This window comes from Watersipora subatra, chromosome 7 (genome assembly GCF_963576615.1).
Source record: "Watersipora subatra chromosome 7, tzWatSuba1.1, whole genome shotgun sequence".
In the NCBI taxonomy this organism is placed as follows: Eukaryota; Metazoa; Bryozoa; class Gymnolaemata; order Cheilostomatida; family Watersiporidae; genus Watersipora; species Watersipora subatra.
The window spans coordinates 27737174-27762890 of record NC_088714.1 but is presented as its reverse complement, the minus strand read 5'-3'; the positions used below and the strand labels follow the sequence as shown (position 1 = coordinate 27762890).

General features: G+C 34.3%; 1 protein-coding gene across 1 annotated transcript; it reads right to left on the bottom strand.

Annotated features, from left to right (window-relative positions):
• Positions 1-1583: 1583 nt before the first annotated feature.
• On the bottom strand, positions 1584-18874 carry LOC137399821 (sodium/glucose cotransporter 4-like). The gene is made up of 16 exons (XM_068086055.1): positions 18709-18874; positions 18133-18201; positions 16818-16922; positions 15740-15799; positions 15503-15607; positions 14188-14293; positions 13951-14031; positions 11541-11690; positions 10643-10761; positions 9560-9695; positions 8295-8411; positions 7365-7506; positions 6608-6770; positions 5258-5476; positions 3145-3337; positions 1584-2572 (listed from the first exon to the last, which is right to left on the bottom strand). The coding sequence occupies exons 1-16, from the start codon at positions 18808-18810 to the stop codon at positions 2367-2369; spliced, it is 2073 nt and encodes a 690-aa protein (XP_067942156.1). The 5' UTR covers positions 18811-18874; the 3' UTR covers positions 1584-2366.
• Positions 18875-25717: the final 6843 nt, after the last annotated feature.

The following is a 25717-nucleotide window of genomic DNA, read 5'->3' as shown; positions in this document are numbered from 1 at the left end:
TGTAATATTTATCTTTATCTTTTTATTATCTTTGTAGCCTTAGCTAAGTTCTTGTCATTTTATAAGGTCTATAAGGCTATAGAAACATGCTACCAGTCATACATGTAATCTGGCTCACTCTGTGTATGTGATTAAACCGTCAACCCCCCTACAAATGGGGAGGGTGTACTGGACACCCTTACAGAACGAAAAGTAATATCTGTAAAAGCACTGCGCTATTACCTTTAAGCTCCGTAGCAGCATCTATAGGGAGAGGATAAACATACGTGCCCATCGACCAGCGACTTCAGCAGGATGAAATTGCTACTATGTCGCGACCTGTTCTTGCCGACTGAATACCATTGTCTTCCTGTAGAGAGAGACTCCGGTCCAGCAAAAATCAGGAATCACGTAAACATTAGTATGCAGCTCTAGATCTTGTTATTGGTCTATTAGGCAAATAGACAAATCATCTTAATAATGAAATTTTTGTGTAAAGAATGGTTTTACTATTTGAAATTTTAATATAAAATATTAATGTGATTTGAATGCGGATACTAAACTAGTAAATAATCTCACAAATAAGCACTACAGCCATTTATCCAACCTGATTTTATACATACTAGTATTTGAGTACCCTTTGAGTGTCGTGAGAGATCCTTTGTTTTAGAGATAAAGCACTGATAATATCGCAAGAAGTTCTGCAGATGGTTGATTGGTGCAGATGTTATATTGTTGGTCTGCCAAGCTGAATGGCATGAGTTGGAACTTTGCCAAAAGCGATCTTTTATCTCAACCTTTAACCCTAGCTTCAGACGAACGGGCGGATAGACGGACAGACAGACACTACTCATATAACAGTTAGGACAAGTCTACTGGAAGTCCAGAGTTCTGTGAGAGATTGATGGGTATGTTGATAAAGAAGAGATAATCAGTATCTGTGCAATCATCAGTATTTGGAAAATATGTAAGGTGGTTGATTAGTGCAGGAGTTAGAGTATTGACCATCAAGCTGAATGTTCTAAGTTCAAAACCTGTATGCAGCAATGTTTTATCCCTATCTCTTGCATTTGAACAGATGGACAGATATCGCTCTTCATTATTGTAAAGATTAAGTCTATATTTCCAAAGGTGGAGCATTGAAAATATTTTAAAGCGAGTTGTGGTCATGAACAAGAACAAAACCATTTCTGGCTAGCTTTTAGATTTTTCTGAGTCTATGAAGATGCCGCTTCTAACATTTTATAAAAAGTGCTGACTAATGGTAGGATCATTTCCTTAGGAATTGGTACTCTGGCAGTTTGGTGTGCTGTGAGAGATCGGAAGGTGAGTCAATAAAGCAAAGAGAATAAGTATATGCATAATTATTCCAAAATACCACAAGGCTGTCAGTTTGCGCAGGTGTTACCGTGTTGGTGCACCAAACTAAAGGTTGCAAGGTCAAATCTCTTACAATGAATTTTTTTTTTAATCTCCAGATAGATTGCTTCAGATAGATGGACAAACTGAAAGACAAGTAGATAGATGGACAAACGGACAGACAGACAGCAGTTCTTATTCTAGTAAAGATTGCCAAGCTGAGAGACCACAATAACTCGAGTCGGTCGATGCATGATAAATATGTATTTGATCTGTGAGTTGTCAGATGTATTTCATAAAGTAAATGTATCAACCGGAGTTAAAAACATGCAGGTCACGGTTAAAGACTTTGTAGCTGCAACCATAGACTAGCATCGGTTGAGATGGCACTAAAAACTCAAAAAATCTATCACATTTGCTAAAAAAATGGTAAAAATAGTTTCCATTATTAAAAATATATTCCAGAGTTCATTTTTCTAAAACACTGGTTAATAAAATTCAAGAAAATATTTTGATTATCAAACAAAAAGTTATTAAAGTTTTTATAAAGTTTAATTTTAAAATACAGATATACATGTACATGTAAGTCAATATGCCTTTATCTAGACCTTGGCACCCGAGAAATACAAAAAGTATTCATACACTAGCAAGAGAAACATAAACTGTCCTCAAATTGTGGGTTTGGAATACTACAGGCAGAATATGATTTGAACAATGATTCAGTGAAATATTTTGGATCATTCTGTTATTTTGGAAGCCCTAAGGTCACAAGGTCAGGTTCATAGTAATTGATTACAAATAGACTAAGTCAGGGTGTTACCAATAAAGACTGGCTTGTAAAAAAACAATCTATTAAAATTTTGATTAATTTTGTACATACTGTTCACCGATTTCGACTTTTAGTGTTTTATTCTGACTTTGGATTTTTCTGTATTTCCAGCCTGTTTACTGCTGCTTCTGACTTTTGATGACTGAAGTATGACCAATAATTAATTATTTGTATAAAGGCAATGTTTTATGAACACAGGCTATGCGTAGTAACCCCAGACAAAGGCTGTAACCACCATCAGAATCATGGCTGCCACATTAACTAAGGTAGACTGGCATGAAGGTTCATCTATATCCATTTTTGGTTCTGCAGTGGACGAGCTGTTTCTAGAGTTGCCTTTTTGTCCAGCGAGCCTTTCTATGCCACAGACCCAGTATAGAGCTTTCTTGTAGCATGGAACTTTCCCTGAAAATCATTGTAGAGTTGTGTTAACAAAACTGGAAAGAGAAAGTACGCTCATGAAAATGTACAAACATAGCTCAATATCGTTCATTACAGCTCCATATAGTTCATTAAAGTTCAATATGGTTCATAAAAGTTCAATATAGTTCAATAGTTAAAATAGCTCAATCTAGCATAAAGCCTATTTGCCATATTCAGTAGCTGAAAAGCAATTGAACAAGTTTTATACAATCTTGCGCTGCTAAAAATTGTATTATAGTTCTGGTATTCGCTCGATGCTGTTTTCAGCTGCCATTGAGTACTCCTGCTGGCTTTGAGTTGTTTAACATCTCCGTGCATCTTTTGTCAAATAGCTACACTTTAATTCAGTGTATTTAACATTTATAGAAAAATGAAAAATTAGTTAAATTTGTAGCAATTTATAACTTTATAGATGCGTTTGGTCAGTAATAATTTTTTTACACAAGGTGCCACAAAATTAACAAATAAAATGGTATTGTCATGTGGTGTTGTAAATGCAAAAACAAAAATTTATAGATGAAATACATGTATAAAAAAGCAACTCCTGAGCTTACTTTGGGGTAGTTCGGCATCATAGCTATCTTCTTGACAGTTCTCTCCTCTATTGCATGTTGACTTCTCTTTGAGTGGCAGAGTAGATGCATTCATTCCCATTTCCTCATCCGATGTTGGGAGTGTTTCTTGCGACATTCGCATCTCCACCCTCTCACCTTCTTCAAAGCGAGAGCAGTAGGTCAATCTTCGAAGCTAGAAATCAAAATATAATTATGTGATATACAATTTGCAATTACAACTTATAATGCTGCATTCCAACTATTTGAGAATTGTGTATAGTTTTACTGTTTATCTAAATCAAAGAAAAATCAAGTTGTCATTCTAAATTCTATAAAATGTATTAAGTTTGCTATTATTTATATTTAAACTTTGGTTATTTAAAATTTCATTACTTTTGGACATGTCGCTTGATTGATTTGGTTCCATGAACTAGCGGTATTCTAACAAAACTTATTATCAAATCTAATCTCATCATCTTTATAACTTACACTAAAACTTGCTGACCATCAGCCCGAGTGTAAGGCTGGAAGCACTGAACTCACACAAACAATCGACTCAGTCTAACGTACTGTCTAAAGATAGCTTTTCTTTTTTAGCACTTTTTATGAGTATTTTATTCCCTTGCCACTACACGATAAGACCTCAGAACTTATCACTACAAAGGATTGCACATTTTATACTATCCTGTAACAAGGTAACCCTATAGCCATGGCTACTTCAGTCAGAGATCTATCACAAATTATTATTATTAATAGACTGATAGTTTTGTGTGCCATGAGAGATCATCATGTGTAATAACTATGGGCACAATTATTCTTACATGTATAAAGAGTCGTGTAGATGGTACTCTGCTGAGTCTGAGGTCTGAATATCTGGGTTTGAGTGCCATCCGGTGCAATTTTTGTCCTAATACTTTAAGCGTTGGCTTGGGACAAACAGACGGACACAGCTCTTATTATAGTAAAGATTTTAAAAGGCAAAACTTAAACGCATTTTACAATGCGTAACGCATAGTAAAATGCGTAATATGACTTGACTAAACTCAGTTGTGTCACAAATGCAGAAACTTATGGCTCCATTGTTAGTCATAAAATATATATCATGCGTATCAGTGTCAGATATTGTTTTGTCATCTTCGTGTTTTCTGTTCATAACTGTAACTAGTATTAGGCCTAGTGTTGCCCAGCCCTTCTTCCATTTTTAATCAGCTACCTCCGCCTGAAATTTTCGACTCAAACTGCTAAACTGCTTTCATGACAAACACTCATAAACCCGTTGATTGAGGGTAAATATCCTTTATGCCTGCGAAAGTGTATTTTGGAGTTTCTAATCAGATGGGTGTTTAAGAGGCCATTCGCCATTGCTGCCATTCGTTGAAACAGAACATTTTCAACGAATGGCAGCAGGAACAAAGCATATGAGTGTGAAATTTGGAAAAAATTTGCCCAAAAAATATGGATAAACATGTTTACTCGGACTAACTAACTACTATTAGTACTACTTTAGTAGTACCAATAGTAGTACCAATATTTCACTCTAGTATTTCTTTTTCAAGTCAACAAAAGTATAAGATTTGGTTGATACTTTGGTATGCTGATGTAAGATATAACATGTAGCGGCTATATTTTACACCGTTATTGTAGCACCATCACTGTATCTCCAGTAAATTTTGGTTATTGTAAGGCTGCAAATGTACCTATCAATACTTGAGATTACTTATAACTGGTTAGATCAGTTCATAATACAGTCACATGCATGCTAGAAGCTGCTTAACAAGAACCTGGTTCACAGCTGTACTAGTTACTAGCATGAATAGTCACTTCATACTCGGATGAAACATGAATACAGTGAACTAAACTGCTGTCAGATATACATTTATCTGCACATTCTCAAAACAAAGTCTGCACGTTATTGTCCTAGATTATAAGAAATTCTTAAACTAGTCACAGATAATTCCTGTAACACATTTTATGCGTTTGTGTAATTGTAGTAACTTACTATTATAGGCAATCCTACAAGATACCATGTGACAAAGTGACTCTATCACTCTCTTCGTAAACAATTGAGTGCACCAATGAGTTATTAAACTAATGTATAGAGTGAGTAACTCACATGTCTAGGGTCGATAGGTTTGGTCAGCAGGCTGACAGCGATGCAGACAACAGTAACGATGACAAAAAGAATGATGCCGAAGTGTAGGTAATGTACTTTGGTGATAATTGGACTTCTCATGTCTTCATCTCCACAAGGTGGCGCTGCACCGTAGCTGAACTCCCATATAAATCTTATCATTCCAACAACGAGCCCAACCATTAGACCCCAAAATGCTCCCTACAAAAAGTTATTATTGCTTTAGGGTTTTTGGTTTCAGATTACTACTTTTATAGCAAGCTTTAAAACCCCAAATGAATAATATTATCTAACTATTTTCTGGCAGACTACGCCTTTTGTGCCTCAACTTGATTTGTTTTACCAACAAAAAAACCCATTTTCAAACTTTCATCTGTTTCAGACTGATTTTATTAAAAGTTTTTTATTTTATTCTAAACTTCTACATTTAGTTTTATGTTTTGTCTTTTCAATTTATCAGAATATTTGTAGTAAAGTTTTATTAACATATTAATCAAATGGTCGGCATTGCCCGGGTACAACATTTACCATTCTAACTTTTTAATTTCATATCACGAGAAAAGTGTTTTGTGAAGTTCCAATAAATTTAGAGAAAAATTAAGACAGCTGTAAAGTTGTTTAAATGTAAAATAATTAGCAAGTAATGGCTAAATAGTCCGTTTTACTACAATGATTACAACATTAAATAATTTGATACAGACACAATCAAAACAAACTGAGAAAACAAAATAAAATCATGAATATATTTAATTAATAATAACAATGATTAAATAGAAGTAGGTTTATAAAAAGGTTACTGTTGCAGCAGAAACTCATTGTGTTCAAACGCTGATATATACTAATGCTACAGTCAGTACTGTTTTGGCTATTGAAGCCTCTATGAAACCTCTACTGAAGCTATTGAGCAGGCAAGGGAGATAAATCCCATTGCCAGTGAGAGTTGACTTCCAGCCATGAAACAACTAAGTTGCCTCGTAGACTTTAAGAAAGTCAATGTACTGATGCCAGAGTGCTGAAATCATAAATGTGATGAGCTATGCACAGAGGCTAATAGTGTCGCATAGTTGTTGTTTTAGTCAGACCAGAACTAGCAACACTAAATAAAAGGAATAAATTGATGCCAGCATGCAGACATGTTGTATGCATGCAGGAATGACTGTTGCGTATATCGAATCAGTCATCTCTCAGAGAATTATTAAATATGCATGATATTTTACATATTTTCATGTCCCTCATTCTCCAAAAGATTATTTTTTCACACATGTGTTCTACATGTCGGGTGCAAACAATGTTACTTGAAAACAACATTACTATTTAAAATAATTGTTTTACCTGTTCATTGATGCGCTTCCAGGAAATTGCTAGCACATAAACTGCGCAAACAGGAGGTGCGAGAAATGATGTGATTCCTTGAATGTAGTGGAACAGCTCAGAAACATTTTGGATTATGGGTATCCATGCAATGCTCAGTGCCACTATTACAACTACAAAAACCCTGCAAATAGCAATCATGTTTTAGGCTAATTTAAGGTAATGCTTTTGTTATCGCTAATTGCATGTTAAAAATTGTTGTTTAGTTAAACTATGATTTATTTAGACAACACTATCCATGTCACTTTCAAGTCATAGCTTGTCACTTCCATGTTACTTTCATGTCACTTCTATGTCATTCCCATGTCACTTCCACGTCACTTTCATGTTACTTTCATGTCACTTTCATGTCATTTCTATGTCATTTCGATGTCACCTCCCACGTCACTGCCATGTCACTTTCAAGTCATATCTTATGTCACTTCCATGGCATTACCAAGTTGGTTTCATGTCAATACTTATTACTTTCTAACAGGTAACACTTGTAACTTCTTTGGAGATACTTAATGCCACCTTCTAATAGACAGTGTATCTGACCTCCTAGCAAATACTTTATATCACCTCCTAGCAGTCACGTACCGTAATATAATTTTTCACCATTTACTGTTGTTTTCTTTTAGCAGTCATTTCAAGTCGTATGTAGCAGCTACTTCAAGTCACTATTCATCTGCATTTTACAAACCTATGCATTGCCCAAACAAAAGAGTCGGCTACCTACCTGCCCACAATCATTAGCTCCATCTCAGAGGCATTTTTCCGAAAGCGTCTCCAGATATCCATGGTGAATATTGTAGAGCTGCTGTTGAATATGGAAGTGAGAGAAGACATCAGGGCAGACATCATAACAGCCAGCATAAGTCCTGTAGTATATAAAGAAGTCATAGGCAAGGAAAGATAGCTTAGCAACTAGGTAAGAGGCTAAAACCTAATGAGCACTGCAGATGTTGGTGTGCTAATATTTATTTTTACAGCAGCAAGATTAGGTAAACAGCTGATACTAATCATATAAAACCTAGGCATCTGCTGTTAGGGTTGTTAGCTCAAGTAGAATGTACAATTAGATTTCGGTTTTCGCTGAATCTTTTTACAATAAGGAGCCTCATGAATTTTTAAATTGTACAATTAAAGTAAACAATAATAAAATATTGGTTTTAACTAGCGTTCATCCAAGTTCTAGGAACAAAAAGATATTGTACTGTCTCCTTATTTCCTACAAGTGGTTTGCACCAAATGGGAGACAAATATTATTTTTTTGTTTTGTAATTCGTTGTCATATTTTAAGATGGTGTCTGAAACTTATGCGATTGCTCACAAGATTCCAAATTTCAATAACAACTATAACTCGTTACTAAGTAGTAAGAAAAACAAATGATTTAATGTATTTCCTCTCATTCTAATCATAAAAGAAACAAAAGTATACAACTCACCATAAAATAATAGTGAGTTGTGTTAACACTCATTAAAACTGTTAATTGTGAATGATCAAAAACAAATTTCAAATTTCCTTGATGGTTTGATGATTATGAGCTCTTAGTTAGTGTAGTATATGTTGGAAAGGTAATCAGAAAAGGCAGCTCTAGTTACCAACATCACACAGATACATTGTGATATTTAGATTTGCTCTCTAGCGCAGACTATGAATTCATACCTCTGGCACCATGAGGCATCAGTTTCACTACGAGAAGGGGATAAGCGATGTTCGTGCATCCAGCTTTATTTCCACAGACTTCTTCACAAGCTTCTGGAGTAGCACACCCTACTTCATCTGCAATTGGAGACCAGAAGCTATGTAATATTATTAGATAGCTCTCCCGATAGTGAGCTCAAAGGTAGCCATGTGCTTTGCTGGAATACTAGCTAAAAGTTACAGAATACAGATAGTTTGCTGCTAGTGAAATTATTAATGGCCGAGTTAAACTGCACAATGCACGTGACCTTGAGTTAATCTTGTGGGATCTACATTTTGTAATGATATGAATGGCAAATTAAAATGTAGACTAAGAGCCAAACTACCTCCATCATTCATACATTGCAAATCCTTTAGTTAGCTGAAATACTAGTAATAATGTTCAAATTAAGAATCTCATGCTATATTTTGGAACAACCTTTTACCTATGAAAGTTAGTTGAAAGTTATCTAAATGTCTAGTCTAAACTATCGATAGGAAGTGATTATAGTGCAAAGCTAATAACAACCTGTATAACCAGGTTAAATCTGTGGTTAAGATAACTTCCACAGTATCTCATGTGACATTAGAACAACAGATTTTTAGATTGGCCCTACCATAAATATTCACTTGAGTGGAAAACTTCAACATAGACCAGAAAGAGTAACCTTTAACAACAATTTACATCATTTGCGCCTATATTTTATGACTTGAAACAAAAAATTAACATTTTCATATTATTACACTAGTTTACACCATTACATTATTTCACTACATATTATGATGTTTCTCAGATATTTCAGGTATGCTTAGCAAATTACTTCAATTTTTGAGAGAACTAAATAAAAATAGCTTCTAGGTCACCTGACTTGTTGTAAACAAATCAAACTTAGTATCATTGTAAACTTAAACATGGAATACCTACTTATTAAGGAGTTAAATTTAAATCAAATTTGTCTTCTCCCTATTAAGTTCTGTTTATTTTTATCTGGCTCTAAAGACAAAAATTAAACTACTGCATTTTATATTTATTACATTGTTTCTGATTATTAATCAGCAGGTTCCAAAAAGTTCCGTGCTATATCATAAAAACATAAAGCTTTGATTGTAGCGAATGCTTGTACTTTGATAACCTGAACGAGTGTAGATTATATGATTAGCAGCTAATATACCCCATAGTTTTAATACAAGCGCCTGCAAGCACCTACAGTTATATAAATAGCCTTAAATGCATGCAGAGGACTGACCTGGAAAGAGTAGGCGGGATATCATTCCTGGAAAAACCATGATGAAAAGAGGTAGGACTTTTAGGCAGCCAGCGAGTATTGTGCCTGCCTTGACATGCACCATATTCTTGGCAGCGAGTGTTCTCTGTACAATTACCTAACAAGAAATAAAGTACAAGGTGTGATAACTTCTAAATCAAATTTGTTATCCTTGAAAACCTGACTCTCCATATGCAAACCTAGTTTATGCTTTCATGATGCAGTCTATTTATTTACTAAACTATTCATTCAACAGTTAATTTTGTTACTTTTACATTTTCAAAGCCTTTGAAAGTACAGGAGTTGTAGCCCTAGAGTTCAGGAAAATTTTATATTGCAGGTATTGTAGCCCTAGAGTTCAGGTAAATTTGATATTGCAGGTGTTGTAGCCCTAGAGTTCAGGTAAATTTGAAATGACATGGGTTTTAACCCTGGAGTCCAGGTAAATCTGGAATTACAGGTGTTGTAGCCCTAGAGCTCAGGTAAAATTGAAGAGTGTGTTTGTTATCACACAGATGGCAGAGAAAGTGGTAAGTGACATCAGCCTGCGTTGTGAAATATCTTACACTTGTTTCAATTGTGTTAGTTATAATTGAGCATTAGAACTAACCTACAAACAATTCTGAGTTCTGTTCTACATGTAATGATGATTTACTCAAGAAAGGCTAGTCAGCGAATGTGGGACTGACATTCAAACATCTCTGTAGTAAAATTTGATGAAGTTCTATGGATTGGAATAATGCATACTGTGAACAGACTAACATACTAGCTGCGTGGGATTAATTTCATTCTAAGCATTCTAAACCACCAATACAAAACTGCTGTTTCTTTTTGTCTTTTGGTCACATTTGCTTGCGACAGCATTTTATGGAGATAATAAAGTTCATATAAGTATATGTACATTCATCTATAACTTTGACTTATTTTGGAAAAGAAGTCACGACACATTCCCTTTTAGTTTTTCTCCTAACATTCTATTTGTAGTATATAAATATATGCAACCTATTTTTCGCAGAAATAATAAAAGCTACTTGGTATCAATCTAACATTGGTGCAAGGGCTCACCTGATCAGAGCACCAGTACCAAATACTGGATATGGTGAGACCAAAGATCACACCAGTCCACGGTAAGTTGCCATCTGTCGCGGGTCTCATTAGATGAAAGGAGTCTTCGGGAGTTTTTCCTATTACATAAAAGAGTTACTCATGTATTGAACCATAGCCGAACACAATATTGTTGTACAAATACTCAAGTCTCTGCAGAAATATCCAGCTATGTAAGGATTGCAGAGGAAGTTAATCAACCTTGTGCATATTTATATTGTCATTTTGAGATTCTTCATTGAGCAAGAATTGACTCACGGTACCAAAACCAGCAAGGCTTCAAACTCAACTTCCCAAGCCTTTTGATTTTATTACATGTTCACTCATTGTATTGAATCTAGTTTGAGGTCTTTGACTACTCCATCGCCTCTTACCATCTCATAATGAAATAGCCACAATAGCCCATAGTTTCATTAAAGAATATAAGAATATTTCTAACTAATTATTGGTAAATTCAATATATATAAATTAGATTTATGAATATTTTATTTTTTGGAACCTAATTATCTAGACCAGTGACATCATGAGTATTAAATTAAGTTTGTCAAATTATATTTAGATTGGCATCTGAATACTGGTGTTTAATTCTTTCAACTAGCTCAACCCTTATCTCATTGGTCAACCCTTTTAACTTGACAAATATCCACATCTTATTGGTCAAAATTTTAACTAATCAAATCTCAATATTTTCTTGGTCCACTTTCTTCACTAATCAAATACCAATATATTATTGGTCAACCTTTTTAACTATTCAAATCTCAACATCTTATTGGTTAATCTTTCTATCTAGACAAATACCAACCGACATCTTATCTTCAAACAAAATTGTAGCAATATTAGGAACACTGATAGTACTTACCACATTCAGCGTATCTATGCTGGTAGTCTGTTGTATTCAGCCCCATCTCAGTCAAGTTTTCATAGACTTTAGTAAACTCAGGCCAGGCAGCGGGTCCAACAAACTTGTTATATAGCCCGTCATATCCACCAATTTCCTCTTGCATAAAACCTAGCACGTTGGTTGAAATGTTTTATTAATATATAGTATGAATAGTGAAAGTGTTTCATAGCATTCTATGTGCTGGATCGAAGTTTATTGGAACTTGTTCAGAGAGTGACCCAAAGTTGAATAAACCAGTAGTAGAGTTGTTAGCGTAAGCAACACTTAATGTCAACTATAACTTCCTAAATTCACTATATAAATTACAGTTGATCCCGCTTCTTCGGGCTTTCAATTGCCCGGACAACATCTGGGGTTTGAGCGATTGTCTGAAGAGGCCATGTTTGTTCAAAGAATGAAACTTTGAGAGCTAACTATTCTCCTATCATGAGAATAGTTGGCTCTCGTGACAGACGAATTGTACGCATGGGTTTCCCTTCAGTGGTGTACTGTATGTTCCATTTATTATTATAGCTGCTATTCATATTATACTGTACCTATTGCATGTGTATTACATAACTAGTAGTAATTATTGCATAATTTACTCTCTCATGGATACTTTATATGCATATTGTACCACATTGTAGACTAGGTGTGTAAGTGTGCAAAACAATATAGGCTGCTTAATATACAATATTCAATTTTCAATATACGGCCATGGCCTAGTCTGCAGTATTAGTCTGAACAAAGGATGGTTGTCTGTATTCCTTTGAAGGAAAGCTATGACAATGGCAACTATTATAAAATTATTCAATTTTTTCAACTTTTTAGAACAAAATAATATGAACAGGAGAGCCATAAACAAATTTAACAGATTTAATTATCTGATTGGAAGAAACAATGTCTGCTACGTATATTGAGTACATAATATTAATTGCTCTTACGGAAACTAATTAAATCACATCATCAGACGACTCCGCTACATAAGATAAAAAGCTATTGCTATCGCCTCATATGTCTTATTGGCTCTAAGGTTCATTACAATAGGTAGAATTTTATTAGACTGAGTCATGACCATTGAATAAAACTCCAATTGAGTAAGCACTGGGTATGAACAATGCTTTGTAAGCAAATAAACTGTACACTACTGTTTAGTAATCTTGAACTAGCATCAAGTACAAAAGTTTATTAGAATAAAACAAGAACGGAAGCTAGACTCTTCTCCAACAGCCAGCATAGCGTACAGCTTTTGGGTCTGATGTTTCGCGAATACTATTTATAGATATATTCAAAAATGATGTGAATTAGGTGATTTCTGCATATATTTGCTATGCCAAAAGAGTTTAAATATTTTAAGAATAAGATGTTACCATATATATTTGCAACCAAATAAAATTGTTTTCATCTGTGAGTATGAAAGCTCTCATGAAAAGCCAATCAAAATCTAACTTTGCAGGAAAGCAGTCAGGGTATCACACATTCGGAGCTGTTTGAAATTTACTATTTACAAATCATTCAATTGTTCACGGTTGCCATGCTAAAGGTTTTCTGTGCGCTGTTGTTAATAGAGCACAAGAAGACCCAAATTTACTTTTCATGTCAGCCATTTGGAAGCCAAAATCATCAGCAAGGTATTTTGGTCAAAGTCTTATAGCTGCATATAACATCAATAGAGATTGAAAGCTTGCAAAAAGGTAGATCTTTAAGCTATGTTCAGCTCTGGTTACTATCACAAATCAGGAGTCTTTGAATACGACATCATACTGTTGACATAACATGAGGCTATTTAATTTATTGCAGTAGAGGTTAATATCTAAGGGTATCGACAGTCTCGAGTGGCTGTAAATACAGTATTCCCTTATTCCCTTACTTGTGGCTAATCGCGAATGCTGCCACCGTGATTAGTGATCATCCGCAAATATAAACTAAATGGTCAGCATTGTTTTTATTGTTCTAAAGTGCATTCGATGATGTTGGGGGTGGGGGGTTAATTAAAGAGGCATGATGAAGAGTGTCACAAGCTGGTTGGAATTTTGTACCTCAGAAAACATTACAGGGAAGTAGAGAGCTGTGGCGCATGCTAGCATAATGATGCTCACGGAGAGATCTGGAAACCAGTATCGGAGAGATATTTATGCATTTTATTTTTTATTTTGTGTTTTTATTTACTCTCTTTTATTTTTAAGTGTTTAATTAATATTTTTATTCCGTGAAATACTGAAGCATGAAAGATGAAACGTCAAATGGCAAGGGATCACTGAAAGTCAATTAGGAGATCTAATACATAAATTTAAGTTCATAGTCTGTGGCACAAAATATGTTTCACTTGGCTAAACAACTTACTTAAACATGAAAGTCAAAGGCTAGACCCTCAGGCTAGACAACTTACTTATGACCATGAGAACAAAGGCTCCGATAACCATGATAAAGACTTGTACGAAATCGGTCCATATAACGGCGCTGAGGCCCCCTGAAAGATAAACATATCTTACTGAAGGCAAACAAACTAGTAAAGGGGTCCCTATATAACAAAGAATGAATGTTCTAAAGTATTATTAGTACGCTTGTAATATAATATGAGTCAACAGACAACTGACAAGCTACTTCTTGTAATGCATATTCTTACCTCCAACAGTAAAGATCATGGAAAGCGCGAGCAGTGCTAAAACTGATGCCCATATGTCCCAGCCAAAACTTTGTTTGATGAAAACAGCGCCGGCAAAAAGATCCGCCTACAAGTTAGCCCACATAGAAAACACCATTTAAAATGCATAGATCACTATTGTTATATGTCCATGTTATATACCAAACATATCACTATCATTATATGTCTATGTTATATACCAAACATATCGCTATCATTATGTGTCTATGTTATATACCAAACCTGGTACTACATGAAACATAAGGTTTTTCACTTATAACTATAGCAGGATGTTGAGGTAGCTATGCTTGAATTTGGTAAAGTGTTTGACATTGAAATTTGAACATAAATTATGTTCAATTGTCAATGTCAAACACTTTACAAAATTGACAATTGAGCATATTGTCATACAGATATAAGATATAAAATACAAAATACAAGATACAAGACACCTGATACAGGATACAGGATACAAGACACCGGATACAGGATACAGAATACAGGATACAAGATGTAGAACTTAAGGTGTGAGATATATGGTGTGAATGTACTAAAGTAACAGATACAACTTTAGATAAAAGTAGTCTGAAATAAATACAAATTACACGAATAGAAGTATTGAGGCTGTCTACTCACATTACGAACTTATACTATTCATAGAAGTATTCAGGCTGTCTACTCACAGTACTAACTTATACTATTCATAGAAGTATTCAGGCTGTCTACTCACATTACAAACTTATACTATTCATAGAAGTATTCAGGCTGTCTACTCACATTACTAACTTATACTATTCATAGAAGTATTCAGGCTGTCTACTCACATTACAAACTTATACTATTCATAGAAGTATTCAGGCTGTCTACTCACATTACAAACTTATACTATTCATAGAAGTATTCAGGCTGTCTACTCACATTACGAACTTATACTATTCATAGAAGTATTCAGGCTGTCTACTCACATTACGAACTTATACTATTCATAGAAGTATTCAGGCTGTCTACTCACATTACGAACTTATACTATTCATAGAAGTTTTCAGGCTGTCTACTCACATTACGAACTTATACTATTCATAGAAGTATTCAGGCTGTCTACTCACATTACGAACTTATACTATTCATAGAAGTTTTCAGGCTGTCTACTCACATTACGAACTTATACTATTCATAGAAAGAAAGTGGGACAAGTTTAACAATTCTCAGGAGAATCACCTAAATGAGCAATCAATATCACATTATTAGTAACTCTACTAGTAGTTTAACAGACTACAGTCTGATACAATGTTCTTACAGATACTTTGGTGAATACATAGAGGATGATGGCTAACACAGCAAGATAAACCCGTATCCTTTCTCCTCCAAATCTTTTCTTTAGATATTCTGGCATGGTGAACACCTGCAAAGAGTGTCATAAAACAAAAATGTCGAATTAATGGCCATCATTGTTTATCTGTACACCGTGTAAGCGCTATTCTATTAAAGGGGAACTTTTGTTGGCAAATATAACGAATTTAGGTAACAAACTTACCCCAGCTGTTATATATACTGGTACAAATATCCATCCTAATAGAAGCAGAATGTAGATGGCCTAAAATAATACAAAACATTATTTTTGTACATTCAAAATTAAAATTTGAAACATAAATGTATTAAAGACTTGGATAAATTACAGCATTAGTTAATTGGTTGTGGTAGAGTTACACAAGAGAAGCGAATTCTATCAGTGAGGTATCTCATCAAGAAGAGCTTATGTAACTAGTAATCAATATTACGGCAGAGATTAATTGAAGAGGCGTAATCAACTGCTAATTGATAATCAATGTTACAAGTCATGGGACTCTGAGTCGTTCAACATTTCCCTAGCTTAGCGATCAAAACAGTATAATAGGTTTAGATTAGTTTTTTAGTGTAGCTTTCTGTTTGACAAAATCATTACACTTTGAATTTTACTTGGTAATGTTGATTTAGTTCCTGCTCAGAAGCAAACCTGAAGTAAGTTTGAATCTTCTTATGAGAAATATAGTGAGATACAACCAAAGGTTTTTTGAATGACTGCCAGTATCTACAAACTCAATTTGAATACACTGTTTTCCTTGATAATTCTTAATTAAATTTTAATTTTTAAAAAAAAGTTCTAAGCACAATAGTTAAAAATTTTATTATTTATATCATTTTTGAACTGGAAAATGAGTGTCATATGGTAAAACGAAGCCATTTTATCTGAATAACAGAAGCAGTCAATGCAGGAGTTGTGTCCTTCCTCATTAGCATGCTATCATATTTTTACAAAGACAAATATTGTTCAATACTTCCTGAAGAAAAAGAGGAATGATAAAGAATGAATGAAGCTGTTCAACACTGGCCCACACCGTACAAACATATTAAATATAGATGTATTATGTATGAGAAGCTATTCATAGAGACACACACTTACGTCAATCAGACCACATATATATATTGATTTATTTAAGTATGTTAGGCTAGTATCTATAGCACTCTCTACGTCATGGAATATTTTGCATCCCTCTGATAGTCTAATTTTCTCATTCGTTGGCATTTGTCCAGCAAGCACTTTAGACGGTTTGTATAAAGGATTAGGAACCTACACTGAGCTCAAAGATGGAAATTGCGATTCCAGATGCGGCTCCAGAACCGGCTAAGCCGATGAAGTGTCCGCTGCCAATATTGCTAGCAAACAGCGAGGCGCCAACCTGAAATACAAATAGCTTTACAAGAAAGCAAACAAAATGGATGCAGTTTTGAACGGTAATCTCTTGATCTGGTTTTATCGATATCAAATTTAAGCAACATTAATTCTAACATGTTTTAAAAGTTACTCTAAATGAAGATATGATAGTTTCATACAGTTCGGCAGCTACAAGCCTCTTTGTGAATGCTGATGAGTGCCACCAGTAGAACAAAATGAATAATTACCTAAACAACCCTGGTACAAGTACAAGTAGTTATCTATGGTGCTACAACCAATTATATTCACACTTAAGTATATACAAAGACATTGATCCAATTTCCGGGTATGTATAACTTTCAGTTGTCTTTGGTAATCATCAAAAAATGATGATTTTCGGTAGAATTATTCCAAAAGAGAGAATACAAAAAAAGTGACAATGTGGATGTTCTTACATAAGAAATAGACCAAAGGACCTTCTAACAATAATATGGCTGTACTCAAGCATATGATCAAATAAATGGGGATACACAACTCTTGTACTCAAAAACTGTCATGTAGATTTTTCTATTACAAACGACCAAAAACAGCTGAATATATTCAACTTTTTACTTCCGGCTGTTTAATGAAAGTTATACAATTTTGTAGACAACACATATTTTGGATATTGAAACAGAAGACTATCTTTTCTATTCAATTATGATTCTTGTACATTAAAAGCTATTTAAGCACACTGTCTTTAAATGATACAGTAATGAATGAAAGCACTTGCAGACACCTGCAGACACCTGCAGACACCGTCTTTACTTTTCTAATTAGCCGTAATAGCATAAACGTCAGAAATCTTTTTATGGATAACATTAATGGCTAATGGATAGTCGGTCAGCGTGTGGCCGGTGAGAAATCAGGGTGAGCGAACTTACGAAATTCCTTGAAGGTCAGTTTCTTGCCTCATGTTCAGTAATTATATTTCATTCGCTGAGCTAAAAGGTTTTTGCTGATATTTTGTAAAAACATGCAGAAGTACTTTAAGCTTTTCAGTGGCTCTCAGTAGTATAAAAATCAGGTCCACCAGCATAACAGTTTTCTTCTTCTAAACCACATATTATATTAGTTAATTTCACAATTTGTTATAAAATTAAAATACTTTTAAGCAAATTCAAATCTTATAAATCTATTATTATGGAATTAATTCCAAAAACAATGAAACTGCGAAATACTAAGGTGTGACTCACCAAAATCCAGTTCATATTGCGCCCAGCTAAGAAGTATCCTCCAACTGAACCTCTGTTTAAACATGATGACTGAAATAGACACAATATCATGTTTAGAATGGACTGTCTCTCTTACAAGAAACTCACGCTTGCTTTTGCTAGAGCATCTGATGTCAGGCAGCTACTTAAAACTCTGTACTGTTATAAATACTTCTACTTACTTATTCTGTAAATCGGAAAACTAAATAAACAAAACAATTGTAATTACACTGTTTGAATTTGTAGCAACACATCAAAAACTAACGGTAATAAACCTGAAACAGCAAAACATGAGATACAAAAGTTAATCTCTGCAGAGCAAGGGAAAGCGAATAACTAAATTTTTTTAAAGCTTTTGTCAAAAAACTGGCAAACAATGAATATTGAGAATACTTGGTACTGTTTGAATGGTAATGTAAAAAGACACTAGGGCATCAGATATGATAGTAATGTAAATCCATTCTACCTATAATTTCAAGTAGCCTTGTATGTGCAAACTCTATGTGTAAACTCTATGAATAAATCTATGGTAAACAACTGTCATTGCGATTCACATACCCATATGCCTACTGCTATAACGAGCACAAAGTAGACAGCCAGAACCACGTAATCCGACCAATGAAGTCTCGAGTTCGCCACCAGATTCTCAATGAAAGTCATTTTTATAGACAAAAGATTTGCCACTAGTTGATGATTTGAAGCTATTCAACCGCACAAGGTTAGATTAAAGTGTGTCAGCTAGGCAGGTAGTACTCATTCGTTTTGGTGATGCTGCCACCTTTGTGTTTACATTTGTTTAGCTTCATAATGCTTTTTTAACCAATCATGCGAAAGAATGCATTGTGTGACCAATCAGAAAATACATAGCTGGCACACCCTAAATCAATAAATTTGCTTGTAGCAACGGTATTGGTTACTTCCGCTAAGATCTACATGTATACACGCCTGCCTGCGAGCGTAATTACATAGTTCATGTGAATGCTGACAATAGTGAGATCACGTATGTGATTATGCTACTATTTGCAGTTCACGCTGACTCTTCATTCAGCTTTTGCAGAACTGAATCACTAGAGGAGTACCTTTACAATGGCTATCACAAAACACCATTGTAGCTGCTACTATTCTACTAATGGACCATCTACTAATATACACATGTGTCATGAATCAGTATTAATGACTGGCTATCTGCTTGATATCCAGTCATTAATATTGCGGCAGCCAGGAAGCATCTATCTGAACCTCTGGTTAAATACAATGATTAAAATAGACATCATACCACATTTAGTGTGCACTGTCTCTCTGACTTGTGCTAAAGGATCTGCTGTCAGGCAGCTGCTCAGAGTTCAATACTGTTGACTTATTTTGTAGATCATGAAACTGATAGAGCAAAGCAGTTTAAACTGCGCTCTTTGAACTCTCAACATTTAGAGCAGAACTACTACGGAGTTGAAAGGTGTAACTTCTTTGGCTGGTTGCATCAGGCTAGCAACTGTCCGTCTGTAAAACACTGTGGTAAAGCGGGGTGGGCATTTAATTTCTATCAGGAGCCACATAAGAACCCTGATTTATGTCAGAGGACCACCAACTTTCTTTCATTGTAAAATGTCCTCAATTAAATACCGTAATTTGAATAGCTAGTACTGATAATCAGGAGAATAAAGCATTTTGTAAATATTTATAATAGGGTCTGTTAAATTGTGGTGTATAGGTTAAATAAAAAAAACAATTAGTAAAGGGAGTGAAATAGGTTTTTTTACCACGATGTTAAATATATTTATAGAAACAATAATTCATTCACACTTGGCATGTCGCAAAAAATGATTGCTTAAACAAATTATAACTAAATTCTTTATATGTTAACTGCAAGCAAAATATATCAGCTTGCAAAGAAATCTCTCAGCTTTCTAATGCATATTTATTTACGGCGATAAACAATTTAGAGATAATGTTCCAAGTCTAAGTTGCGGTACTAAATAGCTTCATATTTGCGGTACTTTTGAAACCCTATGCACTCGGTCAGAAATGAGTGAACCTTCTCTCTCTTATGCCGCTATGTTCATACCAAAGTAGCGTAATGCTTTTCAATTACGGTGTTCAAGATTTGTATGGCAGAGAAGTTACACATTACAAAGGGCTGGATGTAGCCAGCTGACTGAAGTTTGCTCGGGTCTGTAGTAGAAAAATGTTTGTTTAGTTGCTTTAAGCCCACACAAAGACTTATACCATGCTGTAGTGATTAGTAATATTAAATAGAACTAAAGATACACATACCAAAGTTGTTAAAATACAACCTCTTCATGATGCACTCATAAACTTTAACATAATAAGATCTGTGTCCTTCCGTTCATCAGTCCTTCCATCTAATTGTTCATCAATTCATTAGGCCAAAGCGACACTTAGAGGTGAGGAAAAAATATTGAGTTTAACGGGATTTGAACTCGCAACTTCTGGCTTGGTAGACCCATATTATAGCACCAGGGTGAATCAGCCACTTGATGTCATTTTAGAATAATGGTGTCAATAGTTATTCTCTGTGCTTTGTCAGCCAGAGTATTGCCAGTACTGTCAGAGTACTAGTTCATTTGTCTGTCTGTCCGTAACCAAGTTCAAGTTTGAAAAAAGATATTGCATCATTCAGGATTTGAACCGAAGACATTCATCTTCACTACCATCATACTACACTACAAATCCTTCATCTTGCATTATTATAGAAGTATTGTGCATACAATTATTCTCTACGCTCTATTGGTAGATCTGACAATCTATCATGGCTCTCAAGACTGCCAGAATAGAAGTAACTTATAACGTCTGTTAGGAATTTGAGATTGCTACGTTAAAATGTTTGAGGTTTGCATACTAGGTTTTTAAAATGTTAAGTATTCACTCGTAAATGGATCGAAACTACAAGAAATGTTAGACATACCAGTAATTTCACCAAATTATAATAAAAACTGCAACCAGTACAAACAGTTTTCAATTATGAGTAAATCATTGTGAAAACATTTCAAAAGCTGCATCAGAATTTTTATAAAAGAAATGAAAGGTTTTTGGGATGATTTGCATTTGAAAAGTGATAATATCCAATAGTACCTAGCAATAGAGCTAATTTAACTATCTCTTTTCTGTTGTTTATTATTGTACTAAGTTAGATTATATTATGTTACACTATGAAGAATTATTATTGTATGGCATCTTTTGATATTGCAATCATTACATAAGAAATTTATTGTTTTAACCGTTTCATTTTTTGGTGATTTTAGAGCCTTTTACTGTCAACAGACTATCATAAGCACAAATGAATGATCATACGTCAGATGGTATGCCATTTCTCAGGCTGTAAGCAGATAAGCACTAATATCCCAGTCATCTTTCAACTGTATGAAGAACCTACATGTAAGACAGAAACAGAAAAGAGTCAATTTATGCTGCTACTCAAAGTTTTAAGTTTTACAAGAAATGCCACAGAAATCTTGTTACAGTGAGGTATGTAGTATACATGTACATCGAGTGAAGCTTTGTGTTAACATTAATTGTGTTAGCTGTTAGTTTTAGTTACGGTAAGTTACATTTATAATTAGAGCTATATGTGAATTCTCTATGCACAACTTAAGGAGGTACAAATGAACAGATATTGAAAAAATTATGAATTTTTGGAGTTATCCATAAACTTGGAGTTATCTTCTGCTTGCCACTCATAGTATGATGTGACTGGCATAAAAAGGACAAATCCATTGAAGCATTTTAGCATACAATGAATGCGTTTGTTAGAAAAGAAGTATTAAATTATTGTAAGCTAAAAATACTAAAATATTTAGACAAGTGTTACTCAATGTGAATTTAATCAATATTCATAAATTATATATTAAATCAATCATCATTTTGTTTTGATTTCAAATATGCAAACAATTGAAAATTATGTTTTTGAATTATTATTCAGGCCAAATTTTTAACATTTTCTTATTTTAATGGTTGAAGATAACAATCTGTACAGATATGATCACACCATATGCATGTTTATTTGCTTATTTCTAGTCATGAACTTGTATTTTTAGTAAACAATGAAAAGATTTGTTGTAATGCATGCGTTCTGTTGTTGCAACTGTTGTGTAAATGTAAAAATAAAGCGAGATATTCTAAAGAACAAACTCTAAGAAAGGAGCGGTGGCCATGAAAAAGACTGTGGGGGGAATAACTCCGAAGAATTGTCTTATTTGGATGCTATCGGTCCCATGGACGTCAGGCTCATCAAGGCGCTTCAGACACCCGACGCAGAAAAGTATAATAGACTGATAAAAGGAAAAGATGACATAGGCGATATATATAGAGAAATTCTGGGACAGTGGCTGATCTAGGAAAGATAACAAACGCCATGTTTTAAGATTTTTACGCAGTGAACAATCTTTTATAATTTATTTCTGACTGTTCGCTCTTTTGAAGAATTTTCTTATGTTTATGGTTACGTGTCAGAATCATCTAGTTTCTGCTCCCATTAAGTATCAGTTGTTTAAGTTACTTAAACAATATTGTTTCCGTTATTATTCATACATCTTCTCGAGATAAGATTTGGTAATTAGCCCTTTTCATTATCGAGATATGTCATACTGTTTTGTTACAATTACTGTTCCTTATCTAGTATATGTAGAACTTTCTGGTCTTTTTGTTAGTGTTCAGATTGTTACACTGCAGTGGCTCATTTTCTAGCAATAATTTTTTATTGTTCTGAATGGGAAAATTCTTAGAAACTCGGCAGTCAGTAAGACTATATGATTGGTCGGTTTAAACGATAACCGTCAATCTCTAAGCCAATCGCTTATGTAATGTAAATACTGCCACTAATTTTTAGGCAGTTCAGCTTGTGTTTGACTCTTGAATTAGACGCATGATTAGTATTACTATAATAAAGTCGTTATTATTGGAGAAATATCGTTTATAATCGTCACTAACAGCAAGCTCACACAAAATTACTACAAATAAATTGGATAATTAAATAATTATACTTACAAGAGTTGTGTTCTCTCCTGTTGGTTTCAGCAGGTTATAGCGTTGGTTACAGCGCAGAGACTAGAGCTAGGGGTTGTCCCTACCCCACTCTTGTGAGTTTTCTTCACAACCTAATAGCATTAGAATATTTGTAAAGGTCTTATGCCACGGTTGTGAAAGATGTATCATCGTGCTCGTGCTCACTCATCTCGGCTCAGTAATCAAGTTTCATCATGATCCGTAATCAAAATAAAAAGTCCTACATTTCTTTTAGAATTTTGAATAGCATGAAGATTAGAATCCAAAATTTCAATTAACTAATTAGATTTATTAATTAATTAAATTAATTAATTCATTTAATCATATAACTGTATGTACAGAGAATCTAAACCGTACCGCATTTGCCGATGTTTGGAACTATAGGTTTGAGTCTGACAGTTCCTAAAAAAACTTACTTTTACTTTGATTAGCATTAAGAATATGTTTAAACACCGTTTATTCTACACATACCAACGTACACGTACCAACTTACACGCTGGTTGTACACGTACCAACTTACACATTCATTTTATACGTATCAGTTTACACATTCATTCTACACATACCAACGTACACACACATTTACTTGAAGCAGACTTTGTTTGATCTCTTGTACCTGTGGTGAAATATGCTGACTCCTAAAGCGCAATGTACATGTATGTTAAATGTACAACCCAAATACGTCCATTATTTATGATAAAAGAATAATAATTTTTTGTAATGAAATTAATGTGAACACAATAGGTAGGTTGTTACTTGGTATGTTCTTTACAATTTGTTGTTTACTAGGACTTGTACTCTAATAATAGAATATTGATCATAGGTATGGGCTTAGCAAATTTACTGTACACCGCAGATCAGACAGCTACAGGCCTGCAAAATGAACTTTTAGAGACCTTGAAAGCGGGTGAGCAACTCTTTGATTTTAAATGTTTTGTTATGATGTTGAAAGCAGTTATGTAAGTTTTACAGCTCCTCATCGAATACGCATATTCTGAAATCATTGTGTCTGATAGCTATCCTTGTTTGAGACACTTTTTTCTATGAGTCTGACTGACTCCCTCATTGGCTTTTTGTGTTTTTGCCAATTACAGCTGCCTGTTCCTACTACTTACTAGAACTTGCACAAAAAATTAATTTTAGTAAGTTTTATCAAAAAGTATCAGTACGTTTGATAGTTCACAATTGTTTTTTGTTTAAGATGATTTGACTGCCAGGATGCTTATGGATTAAAATTGAATGAAAACTTGATCGTGATTAAACCATTCAGATCAAGCAAAAAGCAATCGTGATGTCGACAGTTGCAAAGAATCTGACCGAACAGACACATATAACGCTTCAACATGTCTGCAATTGCTGATATCAACTACAGCAATGATAGCAACTAGTGATGTCATTTTATGTGTATCTTTCCTCTCGGCATTTCAACCACAATCAAGTTTTGTCAATTTTAATCTTGAAACATTCTGGCAATCAGATCATCTCAAGCATCAAAAACAATCACAAATGATAAAAAAATATTGATAATTGCTGATAAACATTTTCTAAAATTTTGTGTAAGTTCATCTTCATAGGACCTTCATCTTTTTATGTTTTCCTTCTCGATAATCTATGCAGTTCATACTCTAAAATAACTCGGTATGATACAATTATGAATATATACTGATGTGTATAATAATAAATGTGTGTTATGCTTCAGGTATAGAATTGGCCGATCAGCTCCTCCGTATTAATCCTCTTGGTAAGTTTAACCTGATTAGACACTCTTCTCAGTAACTATGTAGATAGTTTATACATGCCATGCTCATACTTTTGTTTGAGTAGTTTGAGCACAGGAGTGTACAATTCATGATTCTTTGTTCAGATGAGTAGCTTTACTGTTTAGTTTGGACACAGCAGCTTTTGCTCTGAACATGGCTTACACTCATATAAGCCTGTATGTAACAGGCTTATATGAGTAAGCCTACATGTAACAGGCTTACAGTCTGAAACCTATAGATATATACAGTAAATAAATATTGAATATGTATACAGTATAACCCAGTCTATTTCATCCGTTTTGAACAAGTAGCCCATTTTTTACTGCCTTCTCCAAAATATTCCGCCACCACCTTTCCAAAATATATACGTTGCATCGGCATTTTGTATTTTATTTTTCTAAAATTGAACCATTTTATCTACACAAGCTAACCACGCCACTGGAGATACCCTACAGAGATAGACAAACTTCTAGTATCTACAACACTATTCGCTCACCATCCCTTATTGCTTTCTCCTTTGCCTGTCAGACTTTCTCCATCATCACTCATTTTGATTCTATTGAAAGATTATATCAGGTTCCTATTGTATATTTTTCAGATAATCAAACGGTAACTTACATGTAGGTTCACTACTCAAGCGAACATTTTATATTTTGTGGCAATCAGCGAGTCAACTAAGGAACCGTTGTAACCTGAAACGAACTTTTTCCAATATGAACTATAGTCTTCTAATTTCTATACGTGTCAGTCCGGCTATAGCTATAGCGCATGATGATTACTTTAGCAAT

What these genes read in the sequence shown, in the direction of transcription:
- LOC137399821 (XM_068086055.1), bottom strand. Translation starts at nt 18,810, where the DNA reads ATGACTTTCATTGAGAATCTGGTGGCGAACTCGAGACTTCATTGGTCG. An exon ending in TTTCCATCTTTGAGCTCAGT is followed by an intron (nt 15,800 to 16,817) that starts GTAGGTTCCTAA and finishes GTATTATTTTAG; the next exon opens with GCCATCTACATTCTGCTTCT. An exon ending in ATGTATTCACCAAAGTATCT is followed by an intron (nt 14,294 to 15,502) that starts GTAAGAACATTG and finishes GCTAACTTGTAG; the next exon opens with GCGGATCTTTTTGCCGGCGC.